Here is a 16,542-nt window from a genome sequence, read left to right as displayed (position 1 = left end):
GCAGTAGTAGGACCGCGATTCGGAGACAGCTGTTCGTGGGAGAAAAGGATAGTTCTTCTATCACCGAGTTCCGTCCTCCCCGCCCCCCCCCCCCCCCCCATTCGCCGCGTTGATCCCACCTCGCTCCCTGCGCCCGATTGGTAGGAATTCTGAAGCGGCGGCAGTAGCGGCCACGCGTACTTCCGGTCACGCCCCCTCCGTGGCCGGGCTTCCGGTTCGAACGGAAACCTGCTCGGAGGGATTGTGTGTGAGCCGCAGAAGCGCGCACCGCTTGTTGCCACCGGTTCTTGCGTTGTGCGCCTCAGCTCGCGCCGCCTCTTGCTGCTGGTTCTCCGGTGCGTTCCGGAGCTCGCGCTTCCTCCACTTCGGGTGAGTAGCAGAAAACTGACCAGGGAGGGAGAGCTGTGCAGCCGCCGTGACCCTCCCGTGAGTGCAGGGCTGCCCGAGGGGGAGGGGAGGCGGGGGGCTGAACGTCTTGAGCCTCGGAACTTAGGTGGTTCTGACGTCTTCAGTGACGTAGACAGTAGTTAGTTTACGTGGCCGCATTTATTTTCGAGGACGGGGATTCGGAATCACCCCCCTAAAGATGTAGTAGTGAGTTTAGGGAGCTCTTCCTTCCCCGTCTCCCATGCATTATTCGAGTGTGGCCTCGGTAGCTTCTCCCAATGGCTAAGGCAGCCCTACATCCCCCAAAGAGACCGTGGGCATCTTTCTGCAGTATTGTGCCCCCCCCCCCCCAATGATGAGTGAATAAGCAATACTGTACTATCCAATTGTGCCCGATGCGCGTTATTAGCCGAACCATGCACTAAAGGCTTAGGCGTATATTTAACCTGCTGCAAATTGTATTAAAATGTATGGTAACCAGGTCAGTGAAAATTCGCATCAATGCAATAAAAGGAGTCGATTTTGCCGTTAGAATAAAGAAAATCACCTTTTTGTTCAGTTTGTGTTCATTAAAATTACTTCAAAAAAGGTAAGCAAAATAAAACTGTCGGAGTTACCCTGCCTGCTCAGTTGGCGAACGTTAATCAGTTTCAATTCTGCTTACCTCATCTGTGGTTTTAAACAGGGCAGGGACAGTCTCCAGGCATTGTTGCCCTACGATTGCAAGTCTTTTGTTAGGTGGCACTAAAAAAGTCAGCATTGATTTGTTATAGGAACTCTACAGTTTGAAAAATAGTAGTAACAGTGGGATGGAAACAACTAGGGTAAGAGTGAGATGAGGTGGTGTGGTCAAGGGATTAAGTAACTTTCACTGGGTGGGTTGGAAAGTTTCTGGACTAGACACTTATTCCCTTTATTTAATTTTTGTTCTTTTAGATGAGGAATTGAAAAGCTCCAGAGGCAGCTGTTAAGTTGATGATAGCAGTGATTTTCTTCCTTGTCAGCCTGGATACCAGCAGTGGGGTGTTTGTGCCCACCATTGATTTTCATCAGAACACCTCTAGGGTCTGAGCTACAATGCTGGCGATGTCTAGAAACATGATGGCAGAGAAAAGACAAATGGTCCATCCAGTCTGCCCATCCATAGCATCCACTATCTCCTCCTATTCCTTAGAGATCCCACATGCCTGTCCCACGCATTCTTGAAATAAGACACAGTCTTTTTCTCCACCACATCTACTGGGAGACTATTCCACACATCTAACACCCTTTCTGTAAAAAAGTATTTCCTTATATTACTCCTGAGCTTATCACCTCTTAACTTGATCCTATGCCCTCTCATTCCGGAGCTTTCTTTCAAATGAAAGAGACTTGCCTCATGCGTATTTAAGTCATGTAGGTATTTAAACACCTCTGTCATATCTCCCCTTTTCCTCCTTTCCTCCAAAGTATACATATTGAGATCTTTGTCCCCATACACCTTATGATAAAAACCACTGACCATTTCAGTAGCCTTCCTGTTTATCTTTTTGAAGGTGAGGTCTCAACAGAGTCTTTTAAAGGGGCATCAGTACTTCCCTTTTTCCTAACTGATTGGCTGCTGTGAGTTCACAGCAGCCAATCGGATAATGGCTCTGCATGGGCAGGAGTGACTTTCCTTCGCCTCTGTCCATGCAGAGCCGCTAGCTGATTGGCTGCCACGAGTGTACACAGTTGCCAATAAGCTAGCAGTTCTGCATGGGCAGGAGCGAAGGAAGGTCGCTCCTGATATGATTCACTGTTGGACCACCAGGGATACTTAAGGTACGCGGGGAAGGAGGGAGGAAGATAAAAATAATTAGAATTGGGCTGGGACAGTTGGCGGGAGAGATCCCTTCTGTCTCAGCCACCGTTAGACCACCAGGTATAATTAAGGTACGGGGGTAAACGGAAGGGAGATAAAAATACTTAGAATCGGGCTAGGACAGGAGACGGGAGGGGTCTGTCCTGTCCCAACCATCATTGGACCATCAGGTCTCACTACAGGCCCGGTGGAAGCCTGCAGTGCATTGAGAGGGAGGGCGGAAAGGATGCAGAGCAGCGAGGGAAGGGGGTACAAGGTGTAGAGCCCCTTGTACCCCCCCCACCCACATAAGAACATAAGAATTGCCACTGCTGGGTCAGACCAGTGGTCCATCGTGCCCAGCAGTCCGCTCACGCAGCGGCCCTTAGGTCAAAGACCAGTGCCCTAACTGAGACTAGCCCTACCTAAGTACGTTCCGGATCAGCAGGAACTTGTCTAACTTTGTCTTGAATCCCTGGAGGGTGTTTTCCCCTATAACAGCCTCCGGAAAAATGTTCCAGTTTTTTAACATTCTCGAAGAAGAACTTCCTTACATTTGTACGGAATCTATCCCCTTTTAACTTTTGAGAGTACCCCCTCGTTCTCTCTACCTTGGAGAGGGTGAACAACCTGTCTTTATCTACTAAGTTTATTCCCTTCATTATCTTGAATGTTTCAATCATGTCCCTGGTTTATATTCGAGTTAACCTTTTTTCCTCCTTTTTTTTTTGGGGGGGGGGGATAAAAGGTTATCTTGGTTTATATTCGGGTCAGTTTATATTTGAGTATATACGGTAGGTTTTTTTTATTTATGTAGATGCCTGTATGGAACACTGTCAAAGGCTTTGCTAAAATCTAAATACACCACATCTAGTGCACTCCCTCTATCCAACTCTCTAGTCACCCAGTCAAAGAAATTGATCAGATTTGTCTAAGGCGTGCCTCTAGTGAATCCATATTGTCTTGGGTCCTGTTACCTTAGCAGCAGTATGACAGACTGCCTTAAAGGGTGGAGGGTTGAGAGGGGGTAGATGGTAGGAATGAGTAAAGAAGCAGTATTTCCCAACCTTCCCTTGAGACCGCCATGCATATAGGTGTCTCCAAGGGAGAGATGGAAGATAATGGGGAGAGAGGATGTGGGATGCTCATTCTTTCTCTGTCCCCCTCTCATCCTTTCTAGCTTCAGCATCCCCTGACTTTTACCTGTTGCTCAGTATTTGCTCTTTGCCTCATTTCCTCCAGTATCTGCCTCTGTAGCCCTATACCTATTCTCCCTAGCATGTGTCTCCTGCCTTTCCTTCCTCCTCTCCCTTTCCAGCATGTGCTTCCTATCTTTGGCTTACTCTGCCTTCATAGCTCACCCAGCAAGGCTTTGGTATGCAACTGATGTTTCCTCCATTAGAGCATGTTGAAAATTCACATCCAATGAATGCTTCCTGTAAGCAGATCCTGATGCTGCGCTTTTTTCTTTTTTAAGTTTTAAACCATTTTATTATAAGTGAAATAGAGCAGAATAGAGATACATCTCCAAGCACTGATTACACCTATCCCCAAAGATCAGAAAACCTCTACAGCACTGACATCCAACTACAGACCCATAGCAAGCATTCCCCTCTTCACTAAACTACTAGAAGGATTGGTCAACCTCCAACTAGTAAACTACCTAGACAAATTTAACATCCTCAGCGAACATCAATCAGGTTTCAGGAAAGGGTATAGCACAGAAACGGTCATAGCCTCCATACTAAACCACCTCTATGATCTATTCAGCAAAGGCAAAAGCGCACTGATTCTGCAACTAGACCTTAGCAGTGCGTTCGACCTAGTAGACCACAAAATCATGCTACTGTGCCTTGATGCAATGTGAATCTCGTGAAAAGTAAAGAAATGGTTTCAAGAATTCCTAACAAACAGATCCTACCGAGTAGCCAGCAACAGAAATCACTCCAATCCATGGAAAAACCCGTCAGGGATACCCCAAGGCTCCCCTCTATCACCTACATTATTCAACATCTACATAGCATCCTTAGGTCACCGAATACAAAAATTAAACTTAAAGCACTACATATACACACATGATATATCCATCCTAATCCCCTTAAATGACATCTCAATTGAAATTATAGACAACCTCTCACACATTATGATAGAAATCGAAAAATGGACCACCAACTTCAAACTGAAACTAAACACAGAGAAAACAAAAATCTTCTTGGCAAGCCCCAATGACAAAATAACGAGAAAATCACTAAAAATAAACAACCACGAATATCCGATTTCCAAAACCATAAAAATTCTGGGTATCACACTAGACACGCACTTGACCATGGCTGACCACACAAACTTAACAGTGAGGAAATGTTTTTATACACTATGGAAGCTAAGGACTATTAAAAAATACTTTGACATAACATCCTTCAGGTTACTGGTACAATCGCTGATCCTATCCACCCTGGACTACTGCAACATCGTCTACCTGGGTATCCCACAAAAAACAATAAAGAAACTGAGATTAGTGCAAAACACTGCAGTTCGCCTAATCTTCGGACTGAGAAAAAATGACCACATTAGCCCATACTACAAAAAACTGCACTGGCTACCAATAGAAGCGCGAATACAGTTCAAATTTGCATGCATCTGCTTCAAACAAATCTGGGGCCTAGCTGCAAACACACTTCACTCTACACAACCCCACACGAACAACCAGAAACAAAAACATCTTCGCCTATCCTAAAATCACTGGCTGCAAATACAAATCCTTCCTTGACAGAACCTTCATGTTCCAAGCTAACAGACAACAATCCTGGCTGGGAAACTACATAAATAAAACCAGGCAGACCTACAACGCATTCCGAAAATCAATCAAAACCACTCTGTTTGACAAATTTATCAGCTAAACAGACCGACCTTTGCTTACCATGCTTTTCCCCCTACAAACCCGAAGCAATCTCTCAGGCAACCCCTCTCACTTCCCTCCCTTTACAACCCCTCTTACTTTTCCTCCCCTTACTACCCTTTTCTTCTGTAACATTCCCCCTCATGCATTTGTAATTTCGCTGAAAGTTCAGCCTTCTTTCGATGTGAACTGCCTAGAAGTCGTCTGACTATGGCGGTATAGAAAAATAAAGTTATTATTATTATGAAACAAAACGCATCATATTGAACACAGTTGCATAGTGCTCAATAAAGCATCTCAAGCTAGCTACAAATGAGATATGCATAATTTTAACCACTGGAAATATCCATTTCACTGTCAATAACATCCTTACATAATTCCCCCCCCCCCCCCCGAAGCCCCCTCCATCAGCTAGTACACATATTTATGAAGCATATGTATGTTGCTGCTTTTAGAACAACAGTTTTGGCCTATGAATTTTCAATGTGTTTTTGATGGAGCTGGAGTGGTAGCATGACTCCAGTTGAACTGTGTGCAGTTGAACCAGGAATGCTGAGTGGAGAATTCATGCATACATCCGGGGGGGGGGGAACACCCCCCATAAATTTCCAGCTCAATTTTGGTTTACATGTTTCTTTTCCTTTCTTAATCTGTAGTGGTAGGTTTATAATGCTGACAGCTAGACATAATAGAAGATCCATGCACAGAAACTACATGTTTGCAAAAGCCTTCACCTCGGTCATATAGGGAGAATGACAGGAGCATGCTTCTCAGAAGGCAAAAGTGAGCAACTGTGCAGAGGCTGCCTGTATGAAAGGGCATGGTGTCAGACATTTACGAGCTTTCACCATCAGTGCTTATTTACTGAAGTTGTGACCAGCCAAGTTGTGAAAGGGTTACCCCTTTGGTCGATTGTGACTTCTTTCATTAAACCTTGGCATAGGATACACAGCATTTAGCATGTGCTAATGCTTTAGTAAAAGAGTCTCTTAATTCATAATCTCTGCTGTAGCATCCTATTACAGGCAGAATAGCTGCCCCCCCTCCCCCCCCAGTGCAGTCGCCTGCTTTGCTTTTTTGAAAAGTTTACCTTGTCTGTCCTCTATATGGGACTGAGGTAAGAAAGTCTGCTAGTGTGTAATTCTTGCAGCACATGTATTGTAGGGTCCAATGGTGTGGCTTTTTTTGCTGCTCATGTTTTGTGAGTTATTACTATGTTGGTAAAGCAGAGGTTTGACATTTTTGACAGGGTTTTCAATAATTTCCTGCTGGCACCAGAGCATTGAATGTAATTTACATGTCATGATAAATATTCTGCAATGTTTCTTTTTTTGTGTGCTGCTTTTTTCTAAACAAAGTCTATAATTTTTCAGTTGGCGTGGCAAAATGTCAGAGAGAAAAAGATTGTCTGGGGCCCAGTATCGTAAACGCAAGGCTGAGAAGGAAAAAGAGCAAGTGGAGCAAGCAAGTCTTTTTCTGAAGTATCTTTACCCAGAACGTGGGCAAGAAGGCAGTTCAAAGGATCAGCTCGAGACAGAGGCCAAGATGGCAGCTTCACGAGTGGAAGTACAGATTGAGCAGAATCTAAATGTAAAAGATGAAACAATTGAAGTCAGAGTGGGTGAAAATATAAGAGTACATGAAAGTGGCAATTCCTCCAGTTTTAGCTACGGAGACCCCGCTACTTGGCCTAGTTTGCTAACCCCGGGTGATGATCATGTGAGACAGCTTTTGGTGGAGCACGGACCAGAACAGGTTCAGCAATTTGATTTCCCTAAAGATGGCAATCAAAGAAAATTTTCAACAAGCCATTACAAAAGGAGACTTGCGAATGGAGAAGAAGTGCATCGTCGGTGGCTGTTATATTCTGTGTCAAATGACTCTGTGTTCTGCTTCTGCTGTAAGCTGTTCACCACTGACTTAGCTGGTTTGTCATCACTTTCTGACCAAGGCTCGCGAGATTGGAAAAACATGTCTGCGATTTTGGCAGCACATGAGAGAAGCTGTAGGCATTACCAGAATTGTAAAAAGTGGAAGGATCTGGAACTAGTATTGGAAAAGAAGAAGAAAATTGATGAAGAACATTTGCACCTCATTAAACAAGAAGAGAAGTATTGGCAGCAGGTCTTGGAACGATTAGTTGCTTTAGTGAGAGTTCTCGGCATGCAGAATCTGGCCTTTCAGGGACTCCATGAAAAATTGCACACTGTTGGTAATGGGAACTTCCTGAAGTTTGTGGAATTGCTGTCTTTGTTTGACCCGCTTATGGAAGGGTATCTTCATAAGGTAAGAGATGCTGAGACCCATGCCTACTACCTTGGGAAAGATCTACAAAACGAAATGATTCAAATGTTGTCCAGCGCCGTAAAAAATGAAATCCTAATGTCTGCTCATGCTGCCAAATACTTTTCCATCATTCTGGACTGTACAACAGATGCAGGCCATTTTGATCAAATGAGCATAGTTCTCCGCTTTGTGGATGTAACTTCAGACACGGATAATTGCAAACCCATATCCATTAAGGAACACTTCCTGGGATTTGTGCCGCTCAGGGAGGCATCTGGTGCAGGCATGATGGACATTATTCTTCACCTGTTAGAGGAGATGTCTTTGCCTATCGAAAACTTGCGTGGCCAAGGCTATGATAATGGTAGCAACATGAGGGGGAAAGAGAATGGTGTGCAACGAAAAATTTTGGATATTAACCCACGAGCTATGTTTGTCCCTTGCAGTGCACATTCTCTGAAACTGATCGTTAGTGATGCTGCCATGTGCTGCTTAGAAGCAACGATCTTTTTTGACCTAGTGCAACGCATGTTTGTATATTTCTCAGCTTCCACACATCGTTGGAGAGTTCTGATGCGCCATATACCTAATATTACAGTGAAACCGTTGCGTGAAACAAGATGGGAGAGTCATATTCATGCCTTGAAACTTCTTCGCAATCAGCTGGGTGATGTCTATGATGCGCTTATTGAAATAGCGGATGACTCTACATTGTCGGGATCATCTGGCAATGCTTCACGAATAGATGCACAGACTCTTGCAAAAGGCATTTCTAGTTTCAGATTTGTGGTTTCTCTCGTGGTGTGGCATGACATCCTCTTTGAGATCAATAGGACTAGCAAACAGCTTCAGGCAAATGAATTAGACATACAGAATGCCATTCAGCAGCTAAGAGAAACTGAGAAGTTTCTTGTAGATCGGAGGACTGACGAAGGGTTTGAGAAATCGCTACTGGATGCACGCGAACTTGCAGAGGAGCTGGAAATACCTGTACATCTTGAACCAGTTCGTATGTGTATGAGAAGAAAGAGGAAGCAGTTCAAACTAGAAGCAGATGGTGAGCCTATTCAGAATGCTGAGGAAAAATTCAAAGTGGATTTCTATTTTGCAATCCTTGATGCAGCAATACAATCAGTCGACGAAAGATTTACACAGATGCACCAGATTAGTTCTGTTTTCGGCTTCCTCTATGATGTTCACGGTTTGCAGAATAGAACACCAAAGCAAATTCTGGAGCACTGTTTGATACTAGAGCATGCGTTACACCATGGGGATTCCAAAGATATTGACGCTTCAGACTTGTGCAATGAATTGCGGCTCATTGCCAAACGGATACCAAAGGGCGCATCACCACAAGATGTGTTGAACTTTATTTGCAAGTACCAGCTGCCAGAGTGCTTCCCCAATACATTTATTGCCCTCCGAATTCTCTTGACCCTCCCTGTTTTTGTGGCCAGTGGTGATCAAAGTTTTTCTAAGCTAAACTTGATCAAAACATACATTTGTTCCACAGTGGTGCAAGAGACACTTGATGGGCTGGCTGTTTTGTCAATGGAACACGAAACTGCACAAAAGATTGACCTGGAGAAACTCGTGTCTGCATTTGCTAAATTGAAAGCACAGAAAGTAGCACATCTAAATTCTAATTTATATTTTATCTAGTATATATCCATAAAATAGAACAAATGGAACAGCGAGGATGGACAATTGGTATCGCTTTTTCTCATGTAAATAAATCTGTTTATAAATGTAGAATTTTTATTCATACTAATGCATAATACTAATTTTCTAAAAATTCTGTTGAGAGGGGGAGCGGAAGGCTAAAAGTGTGCCCCAGCCATAGATTGGGCAATTCAATATAACGTGGACAACACTTTGGGTGCTAAGCACTGTCCAGTAATGACATCTGGGCATGCAATTGCTGTTATAGAACAGAGCTTAATTTGGTATATATGCACCTTCATTTAGGCACACATACTCATATCTGGTCTTTGGCAGTGTAAATACTCACACAAATGTCAGATTTTAACATTTTAAGTATTCTATAAGGCAGGCTTTTACAAAGTTGCACTGCTGAGCTGCCCTTAGGAATAGAACGGATGGCTTGGCATTTAGCATGCAATGCTCGACAGCGCAGCTTTGTAAAAGAACCCGTAAGTTCCTTATGTGGAAACTGTGGGTATTCTGTCCGTATTATGGTCCCCTATGCAAATTTGTAGAAGAGCAAACAGAATACATACATGTGTGAATGTCTATAATCTTAGCATTCTAATGGTGCTTATGTTTACCACTGAGTGCCTTTTCTACTAAACCGTGCTGCTCCCGACGCTCATAGGAATTCAGTGAGCGTCTGGAGTAGCGCGGCTCTCTGTGCTAAAATCGCTAGCACGATTTAGTAGAAGAGGGGGTAAGGCTATAGAATGAGGTGGGGGTTTTTTTTTTGTCTTTCTACTAGCCTTTACTGAGCCTCAGTACCACCAGTGAATCTTTCTGTCATTGGAACCTGTTTCCCTTAAGAAATGACCCAACCAAATCATTCATCTGCTCTCATTTGGTTAGGTTTAGGAGTGGAGTTGACATCCAGTGCTCACTCTAGATCAGGGGTAGGGAACTCCGGTCCTCGAGAGCCGTATTCCAGTCGGGTTTTCAGGATTTCCCCAATGAATCTGCATGAGATCTATTTGCATGTACTGCTTTCAATGCATATTCATTGGGGAAATCCTGAAAACCCGACTGGAATACGGCTCTCGAGGACCGGAGTTCCCTACCCCTACTCTAGATGTTCTAAATTTTAGTTACACAAAAGGCAAAGGTTTTAGGCTGTTAGATAAATAAGACATGCTTTGAGACAGTAAAGCCCCAAGTCTCTCAATGTGAGAAAATTATTCTATGATTTCATTAGTGATATCTAGTTTGTATAACTACTGGATTAAATATATGCATAACTTTGCACTTCACATGAAAGTTTTCAACTTCCAAATAGACATTTAGGTTTTTAGATAACTTGCCATTTTACCTGCTCCCTCCAGAACTGTTCACTTTGCTGCAGATCTTCATGTCGTACACAAAAAGGTACATTTTTCCTTCTAACCCTTCAAAAGTCTCATATGTTAAACAAAATCAGTTCCAGGACCAACTTTTGAAACACTTCACTACTCAACCTTTTTTTCTGAATGAACACAATTTACCACTTCCCTCTGTTAGTGAACCAGTTTTTTTTATCCAGTTGATCACCCAGACTGATCAGTTTGACTGTTTTTCCTCCTGTGATATCCAAGTTCAGAGTATGCCATCTTGTCTAGTCTTCTGGTCACACAGTCAAAGAAGCAGATGTATTTGTCATGATCTGCCTCTGGTAAAACAATGCTACTTTGGAGCTTTCAACCCACTGGACTGTTTAAAAAAAAAAAAAGTCCAACAAAAAGTAGACCATACAAATGAAAATATAAAAGTTTTATTTAGCTGCAAATTTGATTAACATGATAGTTACTACTGTGTTTCACCCCCGTACGTGCTTGCGTCAGGGACTTGAATAAAAATAATCAGAAGCGGTGTCGAGTGTACACCTATCTGGTGTCAACACAGTTTCTCACGTTCAACACCTTAATTCACAGCAGGTTCCATTTCAGAGGGGCATGAAACGTAGCCGTGTCAGGCTGGTAGCAAATACTGTATTCATCAAATTCACAGCTAAATAAAATGTAATTTGTACTGTCTACTTTGTGCTGGATCTTATGAAGAATAATGTACACTTCTCCCTCTGTATTTGCGATTTCAGCATTCGCGGTTTCAATTAATCACGGTTTTTAGCTTGCTGGCTCCCCCCCTCCCCCCCCAAATTATATCAGCTTGCATAGAGAAATTGCTGATTCCAAGCGTTTACAGAGAAAATCACTGATTCCCAGCACTTTCTTCACCGTGTTTTACCTCTCCTTCAGGAACAGACCAGGTTATTCACGGTTTCACTATATTCACGATGGTTTTTAATAGAAAACAGCGAATAACATATGAAAAAGTTATTTGTGGTTTTTCTGTATTTGCGGTTCTGTTAATCCCCTATCACAGCGAATACAGAGGGAGACGTGTACTGTTTCCTTCAGCATCTCCATTACCTTTCCCACCATCAAGGTGAAGCTTACTAGCCTGTAGTTTCCCATTTGTTTTTGTTACCACTTTGAATAAAGACAGGTGTGATCTCTCGTCACAAATCACATGAAACTTCCCATCTCCACGGATCTGTTAAACATATTTATTTAACAGATTTCTCAACCACCTATTACTAGGCGGCTTACAAATAGCAATATTCTTCAGGGGACCTACCAGAATGTTCCCCAAGCTCCCTTAGTATTCTGAGAGGTGATCCAACTGATCCTATGGCTTTGTCCGCCTTCTGCCCTGCCAGTTCTTTGCAAACATCCATTCTGTGAACGGTGCCATATCTACTTCGTTGTGATATATAGTTTTGCTACTTATCTGCAGAGCTGTGGCGTTGGTACACAAAACCTTTGACTCCAACTCCTTAATTTATGGCACCTTCACCTCCTGTACTAATTGAAAGCACACAACGTACAAGGCATTTCATCACTGCCAACGTGAATCATCAGGCTACTTTTGAGGCACTCTAACCCATTAAAATTTGTGTTTAAAGGCTATAGCTATGCCGTTGCGGCTTTTTGTATTAAGTTATGAACATGGCTGAGTAACATTAAATATAAGACAAAACTTACAAAATTAAAAAAGAGGCTAAGAATTCTTACAGGAAGGTCAAAAATATGCCCGTTGTAAAAGAAATAAACTCAATTAGGTACATGTCAAGGGAATCATACTGAACACGCGTTGACGTGTTCACGTGCTGTACGTGCGCGTGTCCTTCGATGGGCAAGCGGCCTCTAGTGGCGCGCTGAATTGTCATTGCGCTGAGTTGTCTTGCGCTAAATTGTCTTGCGCTGAGTTGTCGCGCTCAATTGTCTTGCGCTCAAATGTCTTACGCTGGATTGTCTTTGCGCTTACTTGTCTTGCGCTCAATTGTCTTTGCGCTGATTTGTCTGCGCGCGATTGTCTTGCGCGCTTTTGACCCGTCACCATTAGGTACATAACCCATGTTTTTTTGAGATTAAAGTATTGTTTGAATATACAATTTAAATGAAGAGAACATGAAATATTACAGTAATCTCTTCCTTTACTAGCGCGTAGCACGGGTTTTAGTGCCGGCAGCGGCGGTAACTGCTCTGACGCTCATAGAATTCCTATGAACGTCAGAGCAGTTACTGCTGCTGCCGGCGCTAAAATCCACGCTAAGCGTTAGTAAAGGAGGGGGGAGGTGAAATAAAAATGATATTGTAAAAGCTAGAAAAGTTTATCAAATCAAATTACTACTGTATCTGTGAAATTGGAGTTACCATTTACACTTAGTTGGAGTCTGCATTTTTCCCCCCTCCAGTAGGATCGGTAGCATGGAATATCGCTACTCCTTGGGTTTTGGCCAAGTACTAGTGACTTGGATTGGCCACCATGAGAACGGGCTACTGGGCTTGATGAACCATTGGTCTGACCCAATAAGACTATTCTTATGTTCTAATAATTGCTCCCGACTCCACAGTCCTGGTTATCTGTGCCTGTCTCCAGGGCTTTCCTCCATGTATAGTGAACATTGTGTGTGTTTAGCACATCTCAGTCGATGTGCATTCATCCTTGCCATGCATAGAACATATGCACGTTAAAGCCATTCTTGCCATTCTCTTCCATTCAATCATCATTTCTTTTTATGGTGATATGTCACCTGTACTATTGCAGTGACCTGTCTCCATTCCGCCCCTTTCCTGACTTCAACGTCTTCGGATTATTCAATCTACTGCAGTCAAAATTTCACCACAATGCCCATACTTTGAGCACATACCCTCTTCTAATTTCTGAACATTGGCTCCAGGTCTCTGCACATGTGAAATTTAGACTTATCACTGGTTTACAAGGGTCTTTCTCCTAAGGCACCAGACTACATCTCTAAGTTTCCCATTCCCTACCCCTGTCCCTCTGAACATTTTGGTCTTCACAGCAGAATTTACTTTCTCTTCCTTTGCACTTGTATCTTCATCTTTATATAACGCAGTGTTTCACATTTATAGAATTCACTTTTCAATTAATATCTGGATTTTATTATTTTTTACCAAGATTTCAAGAAAATGGTTACAACATGGCTGTGTCAACAAACATACAGCTACTTGTTCCTTGTCTCCCTCACTTCCTTCACTGTCAGCTGGTTCATCAAGAAACTGCAGCAAATGCATCGAATCCCCTAAGAATTGAATGGACTTCAGCGCGTTTGCCACGGGAGAATTGCTACTGCAGCTTTTGTGAAAGGAGCCCCTTGTCCTTATTTCACATCTCTCTACTTCTTTCCTTTGTAACTTATTTTTTAAACTTAATTTATAATATGTAAACTTCCTAGCAGCACCATGATGTAATTGGTGGTATATCAAACCTCTAGAATAGTGGTCTCAAATTCAAACCCTTTGCAGTGCCACATTTTGAATTTGTAGGTACTTGGAGGGTCGCAGAAAAAATAGTTAATGTCTTATTAAAGAAATAACAATTTTGCATGAGGTAAAACTCTTTATAGTTTATAAATCTTCCCCCTCCCCCCTAAAAGCCTGCATGTTTCCCCCCTCCTTCTATGCAGCATCCTCCAGCTTCCCGCTCTTAGTTTCAGCTAATTACCGCAGCCTGCAGAGAGGATCGCTGGTGCTATAGCATTCCTTGCAGACTGCCATCAGCCTCCGCAGCATGTTCCCTCTGCTGCGGTCCCACCCCTCCTCTGACGTCAGGGGCAGGATCGCGGCAGAGGGAACGTGCTGCTGAGGACGATGGCAGCCTGCAAGGATCGCTACAGCACGCAATGTTCCCGCTAAGCTGCGCTGGGGTGCGCTGACGCACAAAATATTACCTCGCAGCGCACAAGTTTCTCGTCACAGCGCACACAGTGTAGAGCACAGTTCTTCAACCGCCGGTCCGCAAACAAAATCTTGCCAGTCCGCGAAGGATTCGGTCCCCGCCGCAACGAAAGGCCAGCGTCAGCTGACTTGCAACTTCCTGTTGCAGTCGCTGTGCCGGGACTCCTGCCTTCGCCGGGACTCCTGCCTTCCACCGCGACTCCTGCCTTCCACCGCGTTTGCCTCCTGCCTTGTCTCCGCACCTCCAGACCAGCAGCGGCAGCTCTGTATGCGTTTAACTTCGGCACAGAGCTGCCCCTAATCAATAGTTTAGCGCGGTTTCATAAGGCAGCCTCGGGGCCTTTGCTAGGCCGGCCCACATCGCATCATCGAAGCGGGCCGGCTATCAAAGGCCCCGAGGCTGCCTCATGAAACCGCGCTAAACTATTGATTAGGGGCAGCTCTGTGCCGAAGTTAAAAGCATACAGAGCTGCCGCTGCTGGTCTGAACTCTTGGGCCGCTGAAGGAGGGCAAAAAGCAGCTGTCCTGGAGGTTTCCCTTCCTCTCGCCTTTACAGGTTCCTTTTTTCCACCTTTTTTTTTTTTCCTTCAAACGGCAACGGGCCCCAGCATCGACATCAATCAAGTAAGTTCCACTGTCAATCAAGCGGTTCTGCTCGGCCAAAGCTTCCCCTGTGACATGAGCCACCCTCAGGGGAAAGAAAGTGACCCACAAAGGTGAGGGGAAGGCGGCAGATGATGGAAGTTGGGGGGGGGGAGAGAGAGAGAGAAGGGGCAGATGATGGAATGGAGGAGATGAGAGAGAGAGAGAAGGGGACAGATGATGGAAGTGAGAAGAAGGGAGAGAGAGCAGAAGGCAGATGGATGTCAGTTGAGAAGGGAGAGCAGATGCTGAATGGAAGTGGGGAAAGAACACATACTGGATGGAAGGAGGAGATAAATAAAGGGGGAAGAAAATAGGAAGATAATGGAGGGGTGAGGGAAAGGGGTGACAAGCTGTGTGTAGACACAGTGAAAAGAGGGAAACGGGACTAAATAGTAAGAAAGAATTTAATTTAGATGGAGGCAGAAAATAGAGAAGGAAGACCAGAGAAGAAAAGGGAAGAGAGAGCAGAGAATGATCAGATCTGAGTGGAGGAAATGAGAAGAGAGATATGCTAAAAACCACAGGGGGGAGGGAAGGATAGAGATGCCAGACCATGAGGGGAACAGAAGGAAGATGATGGATGCTAGACCAAATTGGGGGGTGGGGGGGGGGCAGGAGGAGAGATGGCAGGGAAAGACAGACAGTGAAGGGAAGGGGCAGATGCTGGACTGAAGAGACAGAGAAGGTTATCATGCTGCTGTACCGGGCCATGGTACGCCCTCACCTGGAGTACTGCGTCCAGCACTGGTACTTTAAGAAGGACACGGTACTACTCGAAAGGATCCAGAGAAGAGCAACTAAAATGGTTAAGGGGCTGGAGGAGTTGCCGTACAGCGAAAGATTAGAGAAACTGGGCCTCTTCTCCCTTGAGCAGAGGAGATTGAGAGGGGACATGATAGAAACATTCAAGGTACTGAAGGGAATAGACTTAGTAGCTAAGGCAGGGAGAACGAGAGGGCACTCTCTAAAGTTGAAAGGGGATAGATTCCATACAAACGTAAGGAAGTTCTGTGGTAGAAAGCAACATATTTATTTGGCTCATAACTTGCTGGCGCCCGATATTTTTAGCTCACAGTGAAAAAAGTTTGCTCACAACACCCGCCCGCTTAGAGGGAACACTGATCTGAAGGTAAGAGCAGGAGGCCAGGGGAGAAGCCAGAGGACGCTGCAAAGAGTGGGCAGCACTAGTACAGACTGTGGGCCACAAAATAGTACCTGGCGGGCCACATGTGGCCCCCGGGCTGCGAGTTTGAGACCACTGCTCTAGAACTAAATACATACATTTTTTCCACATTTCAGTCTTCAGCATTCCATGGCCTTCCTCCTTTCCTAAACATAACTTTTTAAAAAAGAGTCTTCTCACCTTGTTTTACGTTTTTGGCTACTTTTTCTTCTGCCCTTTGCTCTTCACCATTTGCCCTCCCCCTCCCTTTTTTGTTTTTATTTGGATTTTGCTCACACCTTTTTTCAGTAGTAGCTCAAGGTCTTATCTTCAGGTGCAGTATGTATTTCTCTGTCTCAGCAGTGCTCATAATTTAATTTTGTACCTGAGGCAGTGG

The 16,542-nt window shown here is 44.2% G+C and overlaps 2 protein-coding genes across 4 annotated transcripts in view; both read left to right on the top strand.

Moving 5' to 3' along the window:
* The first annotated feature begins 274 nt into the window (after positions 1-274).
* Positions 275-16,542, top strand: part of ERBB3 (erb-b2 receptor tyrosine kinase 3) — a 238,435-nt gene continuing 222,167 nt past the window's right edge. Inside the window, exon 1 of the mRNA XM_033936217.1 lies at positions 275-369. The gene's annotated coding sequence lies outside the window, so the exon portion shown is untranslated. The remainder of the gene's footprint in view (positions 370-16,542) is intronic.
* Positions 407-9,644, top strand: LOC117356679 (zinc finger MYM-type protein 1-like). Of its 3 annotated transcripts, none has more exons than XM_033936218.1 (2): positions 407-426; positions 6,479-9,642. In XM_033936218.1, the coding sequence occupies exon 2, from the start codon at positions 6,492-6,494 to the stop codon at positions 9,051-9,053; it is 2,562 nt and encodes an 853-aa protein (XP_033792109.1). In that variant the 5' UTR covers positions 407-426; positions 6,479-6,491; the 3' UTR covers positions 9,054-9,642. The 3 variants fall into 3 exon arrangements, with proteins under 3 accessions (XP_033792109.1, XP_033792112.1, XP_033792110.1); XM_033936221.1 differs by lacking the exon at positions 407-426 and adding an exon at positions 871-976 and having other exon boundaries at positions 6,479-9,644; XM_033936219.1 differs by lacking the exon at positions 407-426 and adding an exon at positions 2,167-2,190.

This window comes from Geotrypetes seraphini, chromosome 3, assembly GCF_902459505.1.
Source record: "Geotrypetes seraphini chromosome 3, aGeoSer1.1, whole genome shotgun sequence".
Classification (NCBI taxonomy): Eukaryota; Metazoa; Chordata; class Amphibia; order Gymnophiona; family Dermophiidae; genus Geotrypetes; species Geotrypetes seraphini.
The sequence above is the reverse complement of the archived record's forward strand: the minus strand, read 5'-3'. Positions and strand labels throughout refer to the sequence as shown.